This window comes from Aquarana catesbeiana, linkage group LG08, assembly GCF_042186555.1.
Source record: "Aquarana catesbeiana isolate 2022-GZ linkage group LG08, ASM4218655v1, whole genome shotgun sequence".
Lineage (NCBI taxonomy): Eukaryota > Metazoa > Chordata > Amphibia > Anura > Ranidae > Aquarana > Aquarana catesbeiana.
Genome location: NC_133331.1, coordinates 284,599,548 through 284,620,548, shown reverse-complemented (window position 1 = coordinate 284,620,548; position 21,001 = coordinate 284,599,548). Strand labels below are relative to the sequence as shown.

Below are 21,001 nucleotides of genomic sequence, written 5' to 3'. Positions count from 1 at the left end.
CAAATCATTTGGACCAGTGCACAAAGCAAGGTCCATAAAGACATGGATGAGCCAGTTTGGGGTGGAGGAACTTAACTGGCCTGCACAGAGTCCTGACCTCAACACGATAGAACATTTTTTGTGATGAATTAGAGCGGAACCAGGCTTTCTCGTCCAACATCAGTACCTGAATTCACAAATGCGGTTCTGGAAGAATGGTCAAACATTCCCATAGACACACTTCTAAACCTTGTGGACAGCCTTTCCAGAAGAGTTGAAGCTGTTATAGCGGCAAAGGGTGGGCCAACTCAATATTGAACCCTACGGACTAAGACTGGGATGTCATTAAAGTTCATGTGTGTGTAGGCCTGGCTCGCAGTCTCCTCTCTAATTCATCCCAAAGGTGTTCTATCAGGTTGAGGTCAGGACTCTGTGCAGGCCAGTCAAGTTCCTCCACCTCAAACTCGCTCATCCATGTCTTTATGGACCTTGCTTTGTGCACTGGTCTAAATCATTTGGTGGAGGGGGGATTATGGTGTGGGGTTGTTTTTCAGGGGTTGGGTTTGGCCCCTTACTTCCAGTGAAGGGAACTCTTAAGGCGTCAGCATAACAAGACATTTTCGACAATTTCATGCTCCCAATGTTGTGGGAACAGTTTGGGGATGACCCCTTCCAGTTCCAACATGACTGTGCACCAGTGCACAAAGCAAGGTCCATAAAGACATGGATGAGCGAGTTTGGGGTGGAGGAACTTGACTGGCCTGCACAGAGTTTTGACCTCAACCCGATAGTCACGTTGGAACAGGAAGGGGACATCCCCAAACTGTTCCCACAAAGTTGGGAGCATGAAATTGTTCAAAATGTCTTGGTATGTTGACGTCCTTAAGAGTTCCCTTCACTGGAACTAAGGGGCCAAGTCCAACCCCTGAAAAACAACTCCATATCATAATCCCCCCTCCACAAAATGGTTTGGACCAGTGCACAAAGCAAGGTCCATAAAGACATGGATGAGCGAGTTTGGGGTGGAGGAACTTGACTGGCCTGCACAGTCCTGACCTTAACCTGATAGAACACCTTTGGGATGAATTAGACCGGAGACTGTGAGCCAGGCCTACACGCACGAGGTTGAATCTCCAATGATACAAAAGACAAAAAAGGGTCCTATGCACTGTACATCACTGCAAGACCCTTTGGGTATGTGAAATGACATTCTCAGCCCGAGCTTCAGCCAAGCCATGCCCTCAAAGTGTTTCACTCCGCCCCTGGCACTTAATCATGTGGAATAGAGCTCAGATTAACCTCCCATTTCTGAAGACCATGGCACCTGAATTTTGGGTAGTAGCGCCTTCTTCAACGACTGGATCCTATCTCTAACGACTGGGTGCTAGTGATGGACAGTGGTTTTTCTTCAAGCTGCCTCATCAGAAGTGACCCACCACACGGGAAATAAGATGGTGTCATTTGGTACATTTTATCATTGCGATAAATTTATGATATTTTTATATTATTAAAAATTGGTCCTCAAAGAATCATTGTAAACCAGCAGGTACCCATAACACCCAATCAACTTACCTTCCCCAGAAGACCCTTTAGGTTGGTTGCTCTTGGTTTGTCCTTCTCATGGCTCTGCTTTCCTGAAGGTGCTGACCCCTCAATGGTCCACTCGATATATAATTATTAATGGAGTTGGATGGATTTTGGACTTTAAGTATTTAAGACTTGATATAAGTTAGGTCTTGATTTTATTCTGTGTCAATTAATTATTCTCTAAAAGAAAAAAATGCTCAATGTACGATAACCTGTTTCGACTCCCTTCTTTATAAGTGACCACAATTAGATGATTGGTGATTGGAATGTGTTGTCTTCAGAGAAAGTCATCCACTGGTATTTTATTAAAATACATATTTGAGGTCATAAATGTATCAACAACCAATTCCTGAAAACCCCCATTGGGTGTCAAGGGGGTCGCTGTGAAGAGGTCGACATGTTTTGAGGGAAACTCCTTGCTTCCTCAGGACCTTATAGACCTCATAGATATTCCAATATCATTACAATGCCATAAAAGATGCTGAAAATGGAAAACAGCAAATGAATAAAATAACAATATTTCGGACTAGGAATGCACCGATACCGGTATCTGTGCCGATACCAAGCATTTGCGCAAGTATCGGTACTCGCGCAAATGATACCGATACTTTGCGTTGCGATTTGCGTCAATACAAAATGAATGGGCGCAAATCGCCTGCAAAGAATTGCATGCAATTTGAACAGGAATGCGGTGCGATTCCTGTACGAATCGCATGCGACTTCCACCACCGTGTGTGTGTGTGTATAGAAAGGGACAAGCGCCATCTAGTGGGCAGTTTAACATTTTTTAGAACTCACGGTACATATCTGGCCACTTGCAAAATGATCTACATACAGTGCCTTGAAAAAGTATTCATACCCCTTGAAATGTTCCACATTTTGTCATGTTACAACCTAAAACATAAATGTATTTTTATGTGATAGACCAACACAAAGTGGCACATAATTGTGAAGTGGAAGGAAAATGATAAATGGTTTTCTAATTTTTTTACAAATAAATATGTGGAAAGTGTGGCGTGCATTTGTATTCAGCCCCCTTTACTGTGATACCCCTAACTAAAATCTAGTGGAACCAAGTATAAGTCTCAGTATAAATACAGCTGTTCTGTGAAGCCCTCAGAGGTTTGATGGAGAACCTTAGTGAACAAACAGCATCATGAAGGCCAAGGAACACACCAGACAGGTCAGGGATAAAGTCGTGGAGAAGTATAAAGCAGGGTTAGGTTATAAAAAAATCTCCCAAGCTTTGCACATCTCACGGAGCACTGTTCATTCCATCATCCAAAAATGGAAAGAGTATAACACAACTGCAAACCTACCAAGACATGGCCGTCCACCTAAACTGACAGGCCGGGCAAGGAGAGCATTAATCAGAGAAGCAGCCAAGAGGTCCATGGTAACTCTGGAGGAGCTGCAGAGATCCACAGCTCAGGTGGGAGAATCTGTCCACAGGACAACTATTAGTCATGCTCTCCACAAATCTGACCTTTATGGAAGAGTGACAAGAAGAAAGACATTGTGGAAAGAAAGCCATAAGAAGTCCTGTTTGCATTTTTTTGAGAAGCCATGTGGAGGACACAACAAACATGTGGAAGAAGGTGCTCTTGTCAGATGAGACCAAAATTGAACTTTTTGGCCTGAAAGCAAAACACTATGTGTGGGGGAAAACTAACTGCACATCACCCTGAACACATCATCCCCACCGTGAAACATGGTGGTGGCAGCATCATGTTGTGGGGATGCTTTTCTTCAGCAGGGACAGGGAAGCTGGTCAGAGTTGATGGGAAGATGGATGGAGCCAAATACAGGGTAATATTAGAAGAAAACCTGTTATGCTGCGTACACACGTTCTGACTTTTCGATGTGAGCTTGTTGTCGGAAAGTCCAACCATGTGTATGCTCCATTGAACATTTGCTGTCGGAATTTCCACCCACAAATGTTTGAGAGTAGGTTCTCAAATTTTCCTCCAACTTCACTTTGTTGTCGGAAATTCCAATCATGTGTACACAAGTCCGTCGCACTAAAGTTCTTGCATGCTCGGAATCAAGCAAAAGAGCCGCACTGGCTATTGAACTTCATTTTTCTCGGCTCGTCGTACATCTTGTACATCACCGCGTTCCCACATTCGTAATTGTTGGCCAACATTTGTGTGACCGTGTGTATGCAAGACAAGTTTGAGCCAACAACCTTAGGAAAAAAATCCACGGTTTTGTTGGCGGAAAGTCCGATCGTGTGTGTACGCGACATTAAAGTCTGCGACTTGCGACTGGGGTGGAGGTTCACCATCCAGCAGGACAACGACCCTAAACATACAGCCAGAGCTACAATGGAATGGTTTAGATTACAGCATATTCATGTGTTAGAATGGCCCAGTCAAAGTCCAGACCTAAATCCAATTGAGAATCTGTGGCAAGACTTGAAAACTGCTGTTCACAGACGCTCTCCATCCAATCTGACAGAGCTTGAGCTATTTTACAAAGAAGAATGGGCAAAAATGTCACTCTCTAGATGTGCAAAGCTGGTAGAGACATCCCCAAAAAGACTTGCAGCTGTAATTGCAGAGAAAGGTGGTTCTACAAAGTATTGACTCAGGGGGGCTGAATACAAATGTACCCCACACTTTTCACATATTTATTTGTAAAAAATGTTGAAAACCATTTATCATTTTCCTTCCACTTCCCAATTATGTGCCACTTTGTGTTGGTCTATCACAGTGATGGTGAACCTTGGCACCCCAGATGTTTTGGAACTACATATTCCATGATGCTTAACTACACTGCAGAGTGCATGAGCATCATGGGAAATGTAGTTCCAAGACATCTGGGGTGCCAAGGTTCGCCATCACTGGTCTATCACATAAAATCCCAATAAAATACATTTACGTTTTTGGTTGTAACATGACAAAATGTGGAAAATTTCAAGGGGTGTGAATACTTTTTCAAGGCACAGTAGGTGTCCCGTTCTGCTGATGATAGCAAATCAGAGCCACTGGAGGTGCTCACAGGGCTGGAGGAGATGTAGAGGTGGTCCACCCGCAAGCTGACATCACTTCCGCCCTATACCCATGTGGTCCCGGGACTTTCTTCACGTGGTACAGTGACTTCTTCATAGCATCAATTCTTACACACTTTGTACACTTACAAAAAGTCAGGAGTTTTGTAGAACTAGTGTCCGGTGTATGATTATTCAGTTATACCAAACAATATCAATTTCATATATAGGTTGTAACACAGTCGTTCTATTGGTCAGGCAACACACTGACACTTGTGCTATGTGCTGGGTGTTCATTGTGTGGTTATGACTAAGGCTTTATAGGCTGAAACACGTCAACTGACTTAATGTGGGTTTCACTGTGGCTATTCAATAAAATGAAGAAATTTTAAGAGCAACAACCGCAGTGTTCAGTGTGTCCCTGTACCTTTAAGAAGGGGCGGGCTCCCTTCAGTCCATCTGCCCTCCATCTATTCATCAGAATGCATGTGCTTCCACTGTAGAGTCCCTCATGAGCTAGTGATGGGACTACAGATACCAGGGTGCCTTGGCGGGGCTCTGTAGCTTACGCATGTATTTGCAAATGTGTGCAGACTAAACCCCTGTTTTGAACGCATACTGTTCAGGTCAAGTGGTTGTCTGCGGGCTGGTCGTTAAGTGAGCTTGGAGTTTTCCTCTGCCTTTTTTCTAACACATGTTGCCTTCCAATGCTCCTTACTGCAATGGCCCGTTATAGGTGGGGGCAGTGGCTCCCTTTTTTGTATTAACTGAAACAGAAACAACTGTGTGGGAGACTTTAACCACTTAGTGCCTGCCCACCGTCAAATGACGGAGGGATGGTGGGGCTCTCGTTCTGGGTGGATGTCATGTGACGGCGCAACCAGAATGGCCACTCTTCCATGCCCGCGGGGGGCATGCAGGGCGTAGATCGCGGCCGCGGCTCTTTAACCATGTGATCGGCTGTGTCCAATCACAGCCGGTCACATGTAAATGCGGAAGTCCGTAAATCGGAATTCCTCGCCTCACACTGACAGAGTGTGTGGCGAGGAGAGTCGATCAGCGACATTTCCCACAGGGTAGGTAATCAGGGCACTGATCATCAGTGCCCTGATTACAGGAAAGCTGCAGCAGTGCCACCAATCAGTGCCCATCAGTGACACAAATCAATGCCCATTACTGGTGCCAGTCAATGCTGCCTTTTAGTGCCCATCGGTGCTACCCATCAATTCCCATCAGTGCTGCCTATCAGTGCCCACCAGTGCTGCTTTTCAGTGCTCATCAGTACGGCATAATAGTAGTGCCTCCTCATCAGTGCTGCCTATCAGTGCCCACCGGTGCCGCCTATCAGTGCTCCCTATCAGTGCTCATCAGTACGGCATAATAGTGCCTCCTCATCAGTGCCACCTAATCAATTCCCATAAGTGCTGCCTCATCAGTGCCCATTAGTGTCGCCTCATCAGTGCCCATAAGCAGGGCAACTGATAGGGGGTACCACCGGTCCTCTTGTAGGGGGCCCAGGCACATGGGGGGCCCACACAGGGAGTGATGGAGGACAATCCTTTTTTCCTCCAGCAGCTGAAAGCTGGTCTCTCCCCCTCTCCCTGCTGCCAGCTTTTATCTGCTGAGAAAGAGACATTCGTCCCTCACTAATCCCCCTCCCTGTGCGGGCCCCCGCCCCCCTCTCAGTGCTGGCTCTAATATTGGCTGTGCTCCTGAGTTTGCTATCTCTTTAACTTTGTTTCTCTCCCTCATCTTTCCTCTAAGCTCCAAATGCCCAGCCTGTTTTTTTTTTTTTTTTATCTCATCTTTTATTTATTAACTCAGTTTTATCTTTTTAGATTTAGCAGGAATTCTGTGATTTATGTTGTTTTTGTGTCTGCTAATAATTTTATTGTATTTTTAGCAAAATATAACTTTAATATTTTCTTGGGGGGGGGGCCCTGTCAGGTAGTCTGTACGGGGCCCTGTGATTTCTATCAGCAGTCCTGCCCATCAGTGTCGCCTCATCAGTGCCACCTCATCAGTGCCACCTCATCAGTGCCGCCTCAACAGTGCTGTCTCATCAGCGCACATCAGTGAAGGAAAAAAATTACTTATTTACAAAATTTACTGACAGAAACTAGGAAAAACTTTTTTTTTCAAAGTTTTTGGGCTTTTTTCTTTTTTTAAAAAAAAATAAAAATCCCAACAGTGATTAAATACCACCAAAAGAAAGCTCTATTTGTGTGAAGAAAATGATTAAAAAATTCACAAACGGCCTGGGCAGGAAGGAGTTGAAAGTGCCCAGTATTGAGGTGGTTAAACTGGGTGAGGAACAACCAAACTCTGCTACTAAGTTGAGGTTGTGGAAGAAAGTTTGATGTGACAGGTCATACACCATGGGAAGAACAGCAACAAGACACAAGGTAGTTATTCTGCATTAGCAAGGTCTCTCCCAGACTAAGATTTCAAAGCAGACCAGGGGGGTTCAAGATGTGCTGTTCAAGCTCTTTAGAAGAAGCACAAGGATACGGGCAATGCTGAGGACTATAGACTTTGTGGTCGGCCAAGAAAACTTAATGCAGCAGATGAAAGACACACCATGCTTACTTCCCTTCCACATGTGTGGGACAATCGCTGCTTGCTTGTGTGCGGGAACAGCGCGAACGTCTGCTTTTGCGCGCTAGGATGGGGGGGGCACAGTTTTTTAAAATAATTCATTTTTTAATTTTTATATTTTTTCACACTGTTGCTTTAACCACTTACAGACCGCTGCATACCGATATATGTCCTCCTTAATTCGAAGAGGAATATCGTTGTTATGGCAGCAGTTAGCTGCCATAACCCTGGTATCTTCTTCTTCGGCCGGCGGTCCGCTTTCCGATAATTGTGGTCTCTGCGGCGGATTCGCCGTAAGATCACTTTTATCGGTGGCGGGAGAGGGGCCCCCCTCCCGCCGTGCTCCGGTGCCGTCCGCCGCTTACCGGAGCCATCGGCAGCGGCGATCGTGTCCTCTCACGTCAGTGGCATGGAGACGAGTGAGGGGAAGATGGCCCCCACCCATCTCCATACCATTGCAGGGTCAAAACATCACTTCCGCCCATAGCTCTTAAAGGGCCTTTTTTTTTTTTTATTACAAAATTTTTTATTACTTTTTTTTATTGCATTTTAGTATAAATAGGAGATTGGAGGTCTTTTTGACCCCAGATCTCATATTAAAGAGGTCCTGTCATGCTTTTTTCTATTACAAGGGATGTTTACATTCCTTGTAATAGGAATAAAAGTGACACAATTTTTTTTTTAAAAGAACAGTGTAAAAATAAAAAATAAAAGGTAAAATAAATAAAAAAAATAAATAAATTTTTTTAAACGCGCCCTGTCCCGCCGAGCTCGTGTGCAGAAGCGAACGCATACGTGAGTAGCGCCCGCATATGAAAACGGTGTTCAAACCACACATGTGAGGTATTGCCACGATCGGTAGAGCGAGAGCAATAATTCTAGCCCTAGACCTCCTCTGGAACTCAAAACATGCAACCTGTAGAATTTTTTTAAGGGTAAAAGTTTGTCGCCATTCCACGAGCGGGCGCAATTTTGAAGCGTGACATGTTGGGTATCAATTTACTCGGCATAACATTATCTTTCACAATATAAAACAAAAATGGCTAACTTTACTGTTGTCTTATTTTTTTAATTAAAAAAAAGTGTATTTTTACCAAAAAAAGTGCGCTTGTAAGACCGCTGCGCAAATACGGTGTGACAGAAAGTATTGCAACGATCGCCATTTTATTCTCTAGGGTGTTAGAAAAAAATGTATAATGTTTGGGGGTTCTAAGTAATTTTCTAGCAAAAAAAAATGATTTTAACTTGTAAACAACAAATCTCAGAAAGAGGCTCGGTCCTTAAGTGGTTAAAAAAAAATTTGAGCACTTTTCTTTCTTTTTTTTTGCTTTTACAATGGAATGTACACATCCTTTGTGACAGCGATAGGCAGTGACAGGTTCTCTTTATGGGGAGATCTGGGGTCTCTAAGACCCCAAATCCCTCCTCTGCCGTTAAAAGCATTAAAAACACCAAGATCTGCATTTTTGAATACTTTTGATTTTTTAAAAATGGCGCTGTTGACATCCTGGTAAACAGGAAGTGATGTCATGTTGTCACTTACGGGTTACACTCACAAGTAGCCGATCAACTCCGATCAGGCTTTGCTTGGCTATTCTCAGTGTCTCCCAGTGGGACGGGAGACTCATAGTAAGCCACGGAAGTAGGGTTGCCAACTCATCTCTTTAAACCCAAACATGTATTAATTACACAGGTTCTGTGGCTGATTAAAATGGTAATTAAACTCACTTAGGGCCTTATCTGCATTAAATTAGCCTCAGAACCCGTGTAATTAATACATGTTCGGGCTTAAAGGGATGAGGTGGCAACCCTACGCAGAAGGCTATGGGGGACGTCCCCTCCCACTGCTTGTAATAGCAATCAAGAAGCTTGTTAAGCACTCTGATTGCTATTACAAGAGAGCCGACTGCCGGCTCTAAAATTGATACCGGGATGATCACGGGCATCCCCCCAGTATAACCACTGAAAGTCCAGAAGCGTACGGGGATATTGCTGCTCTTTAAATGTGTGTTAGGGTTGCCACCTGTCCGGGATTCACCGGGAGAGTTGGGGCTTGGAATCATGCGTCCAGGTTTCAAACTGCCTGAAACCCGGACACATGATTCAGACTGGACTATGGCTTCCCAGCAGGGTTGCTGGCTGCAGTTGTCTAAGCTGAGATTCTCTTTACACTCTCTTTCACTTCCGCCCAAAGCCATCACTAACAATCCACCACAAACACACACAGAGGGGAGAGGAGAGAGGGCTCGATCTGCACCTCTTCCTCCCACCCCTACCCCTCTGTGTCTGCCCACACTCCAATCCCCAGGGATGTGTCTAAGAAAAGGAAAGTGGGGGCTGGAAATTTGAAGTCCAGCAGCCTCAGATACATCTGGATGTGAGGTGCTGACTGCCAAGGGGTGAGTGAGCTCACCATCCATCCCTGTCTGTGACTGAAGTCTCCCCCCTTCTCTCTCCTGCCTCTGAGTGAGTACACTAAGGTAAATCAGGGTTCTCAGAGCACCCCTTACATCAGAGTTCCCCTTTACACCAGAAGCCACAGTGTTCCCCCTTCAATCACAGTCCTCTCCGTACATCAGATTTCTCAGTGTTCCCCATTAAATCAGGGTTCCCAGAGCATCCCTTATGTTAGAGTCCCCAGAATTCTCCCTTACATCAGAGTCTGCAGAGTCCCCCCTTACAGTGAAAGGGAACTCTGCGAGTTCACATGTAAAAGGTGAACTCTGTGGACTCTGATGTAAAGAGGGACTCTTGTTATCAACTTCATTGATTAGAAATGTTATTTAATAGAAAAATATATGGATAGTTTATACTATAAAAGAAAAATTGCTGTGCGCCACTAAAGTGTTCGGGTTTGGCTTGATGAAAAGGTGGCAAAAGGTGTATGTGTATATATATATATATATATATATATATATATATATATATATATATATATATATATATATATACATATAAATATGTGTAACGCACTGCGTAAACTGAGGGCGCTATAGAAGTACCCGTACTAAATAAATAAATAAATGCACTACGAGGCAGCAAAGTACCAAAATACAGCATAGGCTGCAGTTTTTATGTTCTCCACAAGGTGGTGATCTTGCAAGATACAGGAAGGAAGTGACGTCAGGAGCAGACAGGAAGCAAGATCCGGTATAAAAGGGAAGTTCCGGGTGAGAGGTGAGTCGGGAGGAAGTAGAGAGGAGACATTGCTGGAACTGGCAACAGAGGAGGTAATAAGATATTATTTTATATTTACACCCAGTAATCCCCCCGTCATGTCCGTCCTCTTACTCCATAGTCACTGTGATGTTGTTTTTCTCTAGTAGATGCTGATACACACATATATTTGGATGGGGACAATCTTGGCACAGATATGATCTAAATATAGAGCCAAGGTTGGACTGGAGACGTGTCAGATAACAGGAGTCCTTAAAGTGGAACTAAACCCTCCCATCGTTTTCAGCCAAGGAAGCCGCCATCTTGGCCTCTCTTTGATCTTCTACTGCTATGGTGCTGCACATGCGATCAGTTATGACACCAGACATTTGGTGGATTGACAGTTTGGTTGAGAGCACAAGAAAATGTGACAGTTACATTTAGGGTTGCCACCTTTTCTTAAAAGTGGAGATCCACCCAAAAATGGAACTTCCGCTTTTCCGTCCCCCCCCCCCCCTCTGGTGTCACATTTGGCACCTTTCAGGGGGGGGGGGGGGCAGATACCTGTATAATAATGTCTGATTCCGCTGCGATCTATGGCGTCTCCCCGGCTCCCCCCCCCCCCCCCAGCTGTTTTCTGGGAGACACACAGGTCCCAGAAGACAGCAGAGACCAGTGAGGAAGCGCGGCGCGACTCGAGCGTGCGCACTAGGGAACCAGGCTGTGAAGCCGGAAGGCTTCACTCCCTGATTCCCTTACTCAAGATGGCGGCGCCTCCACCTGGGGGTGGAGGGACAGGTCGGCTTCGGGTGCCGACATTGCAGGCTCCCTGGACAGGTAAGTGTCCCAATATTAAAAGTCAGCAGCTGCTGTATTTGTAGCTACTGACTTTAAAAAAAAAATTTTGTCGGAATTCCACTTCTTAAAGTGGAGTTCTGACAAAATTGCTCTGCCCTGCTAAAGTGTTCGTGTTTGTCTTAACAAACCCAAACACTTTAGCGGGGGGCACAGCAATTTTTTTATACATATATTTTTCTAATAAAATTTCTAATCATATGAAGTTAATAACAAGAGTCCCTCTTTACATCAGAGTCCACAGAGTTCACCTTTTACATCTGAACTCGCAGAGTTCCCTTTCACTATAAGGGGGGACTCTGCAGACTCTGATGTAAGGGAGAACTCTGGGGCCTCTAACATAAGGGATGCTCTGGGAACCCTGATTTAATGGGGAACACTGAGAACTCTGATGTACAGAGAGGCCTCTGATGTAAAGAGGAGCTCTGATGTAAGGGGTGCTCTGAGAAACCTGATTTACCTTAGTGTACTCACTCAGAGGCAGGAGAGAGAAGGGGGAGCATTCAGTCACAGACAGGGATGGATGGGGAGCTCACTCACCCCTTGGCAGTCAGCACCTCTCATCCAGATGTATCTGAGGCTGCTAGACTTCAAATTTCCGGCCCCCACTTTCCTTTTCTGAGGCACAGCCCTGGGGATTGGAGTGTGGGCAGACACAAAGGGGTAGTGGCGGGAGGAAGAGGTGCAGATCGAGCCCTCTCTCCTCTCCCGTCTGTGTGTGTTTGGGGGGGATTGTTAGTGATGGCTTTGGGCAGCATGAAAGAGAGTGTAACAGACACTCTCAGCTTAGACAACTGCAGCCAGCAACCCTGTTGAGAAGCCATAGTCCAGTCTGAATAAGGTGTCCGGGTTTCAGGCAGTCTGAAACCCGGACGCATGATTCCAAACACAAACTGTCCGAGTGAATCCTGGACAGGTGGCAACCCTAGTTACATACCCGACACATGCCAGAAATGTAACTTTTTTTTTTTTAAACTGTTAAATTAATGGGTTGAGTTCCACTTCAAAAGGTGAGCGCCTGTGCCCACCACCCTAGTATAGACCAAGGGTCTCCAAACTTTCTAATCAAACGGCCAGTTTACTGTCCTTCAGGGATTAGGGGGGGGGGACTATGGGCAGTAAGAGTAGACAACTCCCTGGCATCAGTGCCCCATCATTGGTCCTAATAGGAGGGCTATTGCCCTATAGTTGATAGTGAGAAGAATAGTGTACCGTTGATGGTGTCAGTAGGGTGAATGGTGTTTCATCATTGGTGTGAGTAAGTGAAATGGTGCCCCATCGTTGGTGGAATGGTGCCCCATCGTTGGTGTCAGTTGGTGGAATGGTGCCCCATCGTTGGTGTCAGTTGGTGGAAGGTTGCGCCATCGTTGGTGTCAGTTGGTGGAATGGTGCGCCATCGTTGGTGTCAGTTGGTGGAAGGTTGCGCCATCATTGGTGTCAGTTGGTGGAAGGTTGCGCCATCGTTGGTGTCAGTTGGTGGAATGGTGCGCCGTCCTTGGTGTCAGTTGGTGGAATGGTGCGCCGTCCTTGGTGTCAGTTGGTGGAATGGTGCGCCATTGTTGGTGTCAGTTGGTGGAATGGTGCGCCGTCCTTGGTGTAAGTTGGTGGAATGGTGCGCCGTCCTTGGTGTCAGTTGGTGGAATGGTGCGCCGTCCTTGGTGTCAGTTGGTGGAATGGTGCGCCGTCCTTGGTGTCAGTTGGTGGAATGGTGCGCCGTCCTTGGTGTCAGTTGGTGGAATGGTGCGCCGTCCTTGGTGTCAGTTGGTGGAATGGTGCGCCGTCCTTGGTGTCAGTTGGTGGAATGGTGCGCCGTCCTTGGTGTCAGTTGGTGGAATGGTGCGCCGTCCTTGGTGTCAGTTGGTGGAATGGTGCGCCGTCCTTGGTGTCAGTTGGTGGAATGGTGCGCCGTCCTTGGTGTCAGTTGGTGGAATGGTGCGCCGTCCTTGGTGTCAGTTGGTGGAATGGTGCGCCGTCCTTGGTGTCAGTTGGTGGAATGGTGCGCCGTCCTTGGTGTCAGTTGGTGGAATGGTGCGCCGTTCTTGGTGTCAGTTGGTGGAATGGTGCGCCGTCCTTGGTGTCAGTTGGTGGAATGGTGCGCTGTCCTTGGTGTCAGTTGGTGGAATGGTGCCCATCGGCCAGATAAAGGCAAGCGAAGGGCCACATCCAGATCAGAGACCACTGGTATAGACCCTCCGATCCCTCTCCCATAGTACATAGTCTGAAGACATAGTTGACCACAACATCTATAACATTCAGTAAATGTACAGCTGGTAAAGGGTACGTAAACCCTCACAAACCTCTCATCTGCTCCCTTCTGGTACGTTGGATATACCATTGATAGCGTTCTGTTATATTCGTTCAGTAATGTATGAATGTCCTGCTGGAAATTCCAGTGAGCCGATCACTTCCTGTGATCTCTGCCTGCGCTCCCCCCTATCAGTTATATTGTTCTAATGAACGACAGAACTCCTCCCATCTATGTGATGGAAATTTGGAAATTTTATTCTTAGGCACCATGCTTCCAGGTGCAGCTGCATTTTGGCAGAAAAAAAAGCATGTAAACGCACGTTAACGCTAGGCGCACTTAGCGCTGGAGCGTTCCTTTCAATTGGCCAGAATAACTAATTATTCTAGCCAATGAAATAAATTAACGGCCAAGCCGTTGACGATACAGGCATTCCCTACAATGTAAAAGCCATCCTAGCGGCTGATTAGCCACTGGATTGCTTTTACAGGCAGCAGGAGGGGACGTTCTCCCGTTTAATCAGGAGGCTCGGAGATCCACTCCGGCGCCGCCGCTGGCTTACCACAGAGCGGACAGTCCCTGCCCATCTCTATGACCCTGGGAGGCCGGAAGCGACGTCATGACGTCACTTTCGGCTCTGGCAGATATAAACACTTTTTTTTCCTAAACAGTAGAGATCAATTTTTTTTTTTTTTTTTTTTTTTCCCCCCTGCTTTTCAGGCTAGAGGAGATATTTGGGGTCTTAGACCCCAGATGTCTCCATAAAGAGGACCTGTCATGCTTTATTCCTATTACAAGGGATGTTTTACATTTCTTGTGATAGGAATAAAAGTGATCAAAAAATAAATTAATTGGACAGTGTATAAAAATAAATGAAATAAATAAAAAAAAATACGTAGGTCATGCCCACCTATGTAACGCACATGTGAAGTATCGCCGTGAATGTTAGAGCGAGAGCAATAATTCTAGCGCTAGACTTCCTCTTTAACTAAAAACATTTTTAAGTGCCGCCTATGGAGATTTTTAAGTACCGTAGTTTTGGTCCATTCTACAAGTGTGCGCAATTTTAAAGTGTGACATGTTGGGTATCTATTTACTTATATATTCTGGGTTTTTCTTGCATTAAAATTCATTAAAGTGTACTTTTTCCCCAAAAAATTGCGTTTGAAAAATCGCTGCGCAAATACCGTGTGATATTCCAAATAGCAACCACCATTTTATTCTCTAGGTTCTCTGCTAAAAAATAAATAAATAAAACTGTTTAATGTTTGGGAGTTGTGAGTAATTTTCTAGCAAAAAAAAAATAATACCTTTTTTTTATTTTTATGTAGGAGAGAAATGTCATAATTGGCAACTCTTCCCCTCTCTATCAAAAACCTACGTTTACCCCAGTACAGATCAGATAATGATCAGTTTATTATTCGTCTACAGAGAGGAGAGTCCCGTATAGATCACCTCAATAGGAATGGGCAAAGACCAAAATCACATGACTGAGAGGATATTGAACCTCACCCTGGAGATCATCTACCTGCTGACCGGAGAGGTGAGGAGGATTCTGGGAGGTCACATGATATCACTCTTATCTCTATTAATAAAACACTGACCTGACCGGAGAGGTGAGGAGGATTCTGGGAGGTCACATGACTCCACTCTTATCTCTATTAATAAAACACTGACCTGACCGGAGAGGTGAGGAGGATTCTGGGATCATTAAGCAGCCATTTTTTCTATTTATGAAACAAAGATCTGACTGTCTTGGGTGAAGATGATGTGACCTGATATGGAGGAGATTCTGGGGATAGCACAACCTGAATTTAGTAATCATTCATGTTTCTCATGACGTCTCTTGATAGGGTTACACAGTAGTGAAGAAGACATCTGAACAGAATGTGACATCTGGGGGCCATCAGGTCAGACACCTCACTTTCCTGTCTTCTGAGAGAAACAGCGATGAGAAGTTAATAGAAGTCACCCAGAAGATCATTGATCTGTTGACAGGAGAGGTGAGCGGTGCCGGGAATTCTGGGACATTATCCAGTAACAGACAAGGGATGTGTCTGGATGGTGACTGTATCATTGTGTGTGTCAGGTTCCTATAAGGTGTCAGGATGTCACTGTCTATTTCTCCATGGAGGAGTGGGAGTATTTAGAAGGACACAAGGATCTCTACAAGGACGTCATGATGGAGGATCCGATGTTCACTTCTAGAAATTCAGGAAAAAATACTTTTTGCTTGAATGAGATGATACTGAAGCACACCATGAAGATCATCAACCTTTTGATTGGAGAGGTGAGGAGGACTTTGGGAGGGTCACAGGAAAAGTTAATAGAACACAAGGTGAGGTCATAAGTATTCCGATATTATATTTATTGTTTTATATTACAGGACTGTGCCATAGTTATGACATCATATCTTGAAAATAATGTAACAAGGAGAAGTCGCCGCTTGCACAAAAGACTAAAAGAAAGACCGAGCCCCATCACAGTTCCTCCCCTTCCCGTCCTCAGTCTTGGGAGCATTAACAAATGTAACATCCTAGAATTTACCACCAAGATGATGGAGATGCTGACGGGAGAGGTGAGCGGTGCCGGGAATTCTGGGACATTATCCAGTAACAGACAAGAGATGTGTCTGGATGGTGACTGTATCATTGTGTGTGTCAGGTTCCTATAAGGTGTCAGGATGTCACTGTCTATTTCTCCATGGAGGAGTGGGAGTATTTAGAAGGACACAAGGATCTCTACAAGGACGTCATGATGGAGAATCAGCCGCCCCTCACATCACCGGGTAAGAGGAGACTTTATTGTAAAGGAGAGAGCAGTACGGAGGGTCCACCTAGATGAACTTTAAATGCAGAACATATTTATAGTTTCATTTTACTTCCACTATTATTAAGACATGACGCTTCACCAAAGCGAAATCCCCAGAGAGAATTAGCAGACCTTGACACCATGCAGTAAGATTGAGACTGAATTATTAATGGCTGGCGAGTGATTTTGGAAAATCTGTTTCGATTTAAAGATGAAGCTAAAGGTGTTGTCTTTTCATTATTAAATTTAAGGAGGTAGGGGTCATTTGCAACAAATATACACTGTACACCATATGAAGGGTCCATCTCTATTCCTCAATATAACGTCCTGTTCCCAACAAATGAGGAGGAGATACTGTACACCATCTGAAAGGTCCATCTCCATTCCTCAATATAATGTCATGTTCCCAACAAATGAGGTGGAGATATTGTACACCATATGAAAGGTCCATCTCCATTCCTCAATATAATGTCATGTTCCCAACAAATGAGGAGGAGATACTGTACACCATATGAAAGGTCCATCTCTATTCCTCAATATAATGTCATGTTCCCAACATATTAGGAGATACTGTACATCCTATGAAAGGTCCATCTCCATTCCTTAATATAACGTCATGTTCTCAACAAATGAGGTGGAGATATTGTACACCATATGAAAGGTCCATCTCCATTCCTCTATATAATGTCATGTTCCCAACAAATGAGGAGGAGATACTGTACACCATATGAAAGGTCCATCTCTATTCCTCAATATAATGTCATGTTCCCAACATATTAGGAGATACTGTACATCCTATGAAAGGTCCATCCCCATTCCTTAATATAACGTCATGTTCTCAACAAATGAGGTGGAGATTTTGTACACCATATGAAAGGTCCATCTCCATTCCTCAATATAATGTCAGGTTCCCAACAAATGAGGAGATACTGTACACCATATGAAGGGTCCATCTCTATTCCTCAATATAACGTCATGTTCCCAACAAATGAGGAGGAGATACTGTACACCATCTGAAAGGTCCATCTCCATTCCTCAATATAATGTCATGTTCCCAACAAATGAGGTGGAGATACTGTACACCATATGAAAGGTCCATCTCCATTCCTCAATATAATGTCATGTTCCCAACAAATGAGGAGGAGATACTGTACACCATCTGAAGGTCCATCTCCATTCCTCAATATAATGTCATGTTCCCAACATATTAGGAGATACTGTACATCCTATGAAAGGTCCATCTCCATTCCTTAATATAACGTCATGTTCTCAACAAATGAGGTGGAGATATTGTACACCATATGAAAGGTCCATCTCCATTCCTCAATATAATGTCATGTTCCCAACAAATGAGGAGGAGATACTGTACACCATCTGAAGGTCCATCTCTATTCCTCAATATAATGTCATGTTCCCAACATATTAGGAGATACTGTACATCCTATGAAAGGTCCATCTCCATTCCTTAATATAACGTCATGTTCTCAACAAATGAGGTGGAGATATTGTACACCATATGAAAGGTCCATCTCCATTCCTCAATATAATGTCAGGTTCCCAACAGATGAGGAGGAGATACTGTACACCATATGAAAGGTCCATCTCTATTCCTCAATATAACACCATGTTCCCAACAAATGAGGAGGAGATACTGTACACCATATGAAAGGTCCATCTCCATTCCTCACCATAACAAAAGCAGTACACCATCAAGGTTACTCACATGGCAGAGCTTTGTAGACTGAATGACAAGCATACTGTATATGCCTCCTGACTAAAAGTTACATTAATTTTATTCCACAATTCCTTTTTCAACAGGAGGACACTATCTCCAGAATACCTCTGAGGGACATCATTATATATCTGCAGACAATTATGTGGAAGATAATGGTTTTGCACAATATTCTCCAGGAATAAATCCTGTTACTCAATATATACATCACACACCTTCCTGTTTGGAGGAATCAATGGATCCCTCTAATCCCGAGCAATCTTCTGATCGATCACCTCATTGGACTCCAGACATCCATCTTCCATCTCACAGTGCAAATAGAGCAGCAGACTCCTCTAATCCCGATCAATGGCCTTTCAGAAATGAAGTAGTAAACCCGGTTAAGAGTTCTTTGTCATGTTTGGGGTGTGGAAAATCTTTCAAATTGAAATCGGAACTTCTAATCCATCTTGGAGGTCACACCGAGGTGGCCTCTTCATATTCAAAGTGCGGGACGTCTTTCACCGAGAAAAGTGAACCTCTTACACACCAGCAAAGTCACGCCAATGAGAAGCCGTTTTCATGTACAGAGTGCGGAAAATGTTTCATTCTAAAGGAAAATCTTCTTAAACACCAGGACGTTCACACAGGCCAGCATTCTTATTCATGTTCAGAGTGCGGGAAATGTTCCATTCAGAAACCAGCGTTTTTTAGGCATGAGAGACTTCACAAATGTGAGAGTTCCTATTCATCTTCAGCATGTGGGAAATGTCTCACTGGAAAACAAAGCCTTGCTCTGCACAAGACAGTTCACACAGGTGAGCAGCTGTATTCATGTTCTGAGTGCGGGAAATGTTTCACTGCCAAAGCAAAACTTCTTAGCCATCATAGAATTCACACGGGTGAGCGTCCTATTTCGTGTTCCGAGTGCGGGAAAAGTTTCAATTTCAAAACCCAACTTCTTGAGCACCAGAGAGTTCACACGGATGAGCGTCCTTATTCTTGTTCCGAGTGCGGGAAATGTTTCACTGCCAAAGCAAAACTTCTTAGCCATCATAGAATTCACACGGGTGAGTGTCCTATTTCGTGTTCCGAGTGCGGCAAATGTTTCAATTTCAAAACCCAACTTCTTGAGCACCAGAGAGTTCACACGGGTGAGCGTCCTTATTCTTGTTCCGAGTGCGGGAAAGGTTTCGCTGTCAAAGCGAAGCTGCTTATCCATCACAGAGTCCACACGGGTGAGCGTCCTTTTTCGTGTGCAGAGTGCGGGAAAGGTTTTTCTCGGAACACAGAACTTCTTAGACACCAGATCGTTCACACCGGTGAAAGTCCTTTTTCCTGCCCAGAGTGCGGAAAGTGTTTTAATGTGAAAGGAAACCTTCTTAAACACCAGAGGATTCACACAGGTGAGCGTCCTTTTGCGTGCTTGGAGTGCGGGGAAAGTTTCAATTGGAAAACAAACCTTCTTAGACACCAGAAAAGTCACACAGGAGAGATTCCCTTTGAATGTTCAGAGTGCGGACAGTGTTTCACCCGGAAGTTGAACCTTCTGAGGCACCAGAAAAAGCACACAGATGGACGTCCTTTTTCATGTTCGGAGTGTGGGAAATGTTACCAACGTAAAAGTAATCTAGTTCGACATCAGGCAACACACACACCTGCTGATGCTATTGACTAATGTATGGTAACAATTTATATGTTGAGTTGTTCGATTTATAGAACGATTGAATAATAAAGCTGAGTGAAGATGATTGGGCTGTCTCTCCTTGTAGAGTCTATTGATGAGATGGTGGAAATCAGCCATGACTCTAAATGATATCCTTATTCTTTAAATGTCCTCCATACATCCACTACTAGACGTTTTTCGGTCCAAAAATTTGGGTTATTCAAAGATTCGGATGAAATGTGTCTTGAAATTTGTTTCATTTTGCTTCGTACTTTTTTGTTTTCTAACAAATTCCAAATTTTCGGAATGGCTCGAATTTTGGATCAGTCGAAAAATTCTGTCTGAAGAATAGCTGGTTGTTTAGGAGCGGGCCGGGAATCTGGTGGACCACCACCAGCAGACGACATGGCTCCCCAAATCATCACTGACTGTGGCAAATGTTGCATTTCATTTGGAAATCGAGGTCCCAGAGTCGGGAGGAAGAGTGGAGAGGCACAGAATCCAAGTTGCATGAGGTCCAGTGTGAAGTTTCCACAGGTCGTGATGATTTGGGGAGCCATGTCATCTGCTGGTGTTGGTCCACTGTGTTTTATCAAGTCAAAAGTCAGCTTAGACCCTCTACTAGGAAATTCTAGAGCACTTCATGCTTCCCTCTGCTGACCAGCTTTATGGAGATGCTGATTTCATTTTCCAGCAGGACTTGGCACCTGCCCACACTGCCAAAAGTACCAATACCTGGTTAAATGATCTTGGTATCCCTGTGCTTGATTGGCCAGAAAACACGCCTGACCTAAACCCCATAGAGAATCTGTTGGGTATTGTCATAAGAAAGATGAGCAACACCAGACCCAACAATGCAGACGAGCTGAAGGCCTATATCAAAGCAACCCGGGCTTCCATAATACCTCAGTAGTGCCACAGGCTGATCACCTCCCTGCCACACCACATTGATCCCGTAATTCATGCAAAAGGAGCTCGACCAAGTATTGAATGCATACTATAGCCCCCAAATTTTCCACTCACATTATGCGAGTGGAAAATGATGGCTGGCGAGTGTGGGCTGCCTCGGAAGAGGGGAGGCAAGCACTGCGGGCAGGCAGAGTTGAACGGGAGCTATTCTCCTAGCCAGGAGAAGAGAGGTCAGGAAAAGTTGAGCTTGCCAATCATCAGAGAGCGGGGATTGCCTGCTGTAACAGCTTTCCCATCATGCAGTCCCACCTCCTTGCCCCGCTCACGTCACACAGTCCTGCCTCCTTACCCTGGTGCTGCTCACGTCACACAGTCCCGCCTCCTCGTCCCGGCGCCACTCACGTCACACAGTCCCGCCTCGCCCCGGCGCCGCTCACGTCACACAGTCTCGCCCTGGCGCCGCTCGCGTCACACAGTCCCGCCTCCTCGCCC

The 21,001-nt window shown here is 44.9% G+C and overlaps 1 protein-coding gene across 2 annotated transcripts; it reads left to right on the top strand.

The window, feature by feature from the left end:
* The first annotated feature begins 10,287 nt into the window (after positions 1–10,287).
* On the top strand, positions 10,288–19,685 carry LOC141104578 (uncharacterized). Of its 2 annotated transcripts, none has more exons than XM_073594191.1 (7): positions 10,288–10,386; positions 14,844–14,955; positions 15,266–15,415; positions 15,502–15,702; positions 15,799–15,990; positions 16,077–16,200; positions 18,042–19,685. In XM_073594191.1, the coding sequence occupies exons 2-7, from the start codon at positions 14,878–14,880 to the stop codon at positions 19,610–19,612; spliced, it is 2,316 nt and encodes a 771-aa protein (XP_073450292.1). In that variant the 5' UTR covers positions 10,288–10,386; positions 14,844–14,877; the 3' UTR covers positions 19,613–19,685. The 2 variants fall into 2 exon arrangements, with proteins under 2 accessions (XP_073450292.1, XP_073450293.1); XM_073594192.1 differs by having other exon boundaries at positions 10,306–10,386; positions 14,744–14,955.
* Positions 19,686–21,001: the final 1,316 nt, after the last annotated feature.

Bases quoted from the DNA above. Each gene is read 5' to 3' on its own strand.
- LOC141104578 (XM_073594191.1), top strand. From the start codon at position 14,878: ATGGGCAAAGACCAAAATCACATGACTGAGAGGATATTGAACCTCACC. The intron at 15,991-16,076 runs GTGAGCGGTGCC...TGTGTGTGTCAG, and splicing joins TGGAGATGCTGACGGGAGAG to GTTCCTATAAGGTGTCAGGA. The intron at 16,201-18,041 runs GTAAGAGGAGAC...CTTTTTCAACAG, and splicing joins GCCGCCCCTCACATCACCGG to GAGGACACTATCTCCAGAAT.